Source organism: Sinocyclocheilus grahami, unplaced genomic scaffold, assembly GCF_001515645.1.
Source record: "Sinocyclocheilus grahami isolate Dianchi unplaced genomic scaffold, SAMN03320097.WGS_v1.1 scaffold10833.1, whole genome shotgun sequence".
NCBI classification, from domain to species: Eukaryota; Metazoa; Chordata; class Actinopteri; order Cypriniformes; family Cyprinidae; genus Sinocyclocheilus; species Sinocyclocheilus grahami.
This window is the reverse complement of record NW_015513472.1, coordinates 3,897-4,800: the sequence shown is the minus strand read 5'-3', so window position 1 is coordinate 4,800 and position 904 is coordinate 3,897. Positions and strand designations below refer to the sequence as shown.

Genomic DNA, 904 nt, shown 5'->3' with positions numbered 1-904 from the left:
ATATATATATATATATATATATATATATATATATATAAATTGCACTGTTCAGCTAATTACAGTAAGGTTTAATATTATAATTTTGTATAACATTTTTTATAATGTTATTTTCTTTTGCATAAAAATTGCAGCTTTAAGATCGAGATACAAACTTACTTGGCAGTTTTCATGGACCCTTTCTGGTTTGGTGGACTTTGGAATTGTGACAACTCCGTGCTGAAATGAAATGTACAACTAAAATAAATGAGTAACATAACTGCTGCTTCTGATTTATACTTGCTTTACATTCTAGACAAGAAAAAAATATATCAAGAGCAAAACTCACAGTTGGAAGATGATCGTTGCATTACTGTAATGCGTAACAGACAGGATGCTTCACAAATATTACGAAACTATACAGTGACTCATAACCCGCTTTCAGCATACTTTCATATGAAGAGTAATAGATCTTAAGTTAATAGGAAACAGGGATTTAACATTTACAGCGTGAGGGTGAGTAGTTGATTTTCATTTTTGGGTGAACTATCCATATCAACAACTGGTGACGATCTACTGAAATGCAAACTGTACCTGGATACTCCAGCGTATGCATATTTGTGACGTGCTGCGGCCATATTTCTGGGCGAGCTCCATGACTGATGGATGAGTGAGAGCTTGACCTTTGGCCAAAGGACAGTAGCCTTCAAAAACAATATTCTCCTTCCGGCAATATTCAACCAGCTCCAGTGGCTGCTGGAAGGGATGAAACTCCACCTGCAAGTAAATCAAACACAGTGACAAGTTTTCATTTATATATACCCTTCTTTTCTGTAATTGTTTTCATTTGGACTAAAAAAATAACTGCTTTATTTGTAGTAATGGCATTGAAAAATAAAATTTACAAAAGTTTATGAAGGATTTTTTA

At 33.7% G+C, this 904-nt stretch overlaps 1 protein-coding gene across 2 annotated transcripts in view; it reads right to left on the bottom strand.

Moving 5' to 3' along the window:
• The window catches only part of LOC107578550 (uncharacterized oxidoreductase ZK1290.5), a 5,990-nt gene that overhangs the window by 2,383 nt on the left and 2,703 nt on the right, over positions 1-904 (bottom strand). For both annotated transcript variants that reach the window (XM_016264497.1, XM_016264499.1), the window contains exons 4-5: positions 571-802; positions 157-216 (exon numbers count right to left, since the gene is read on the bottom strand). In XM_016264497.1, the coding sequence (XP_016119983.1) occupies positions 157-216; positions 571-802 (292 nt within the window). The remainder of the gene's footprint in view (positions 1-156; positions 217-570; positions 803-904) is intronic.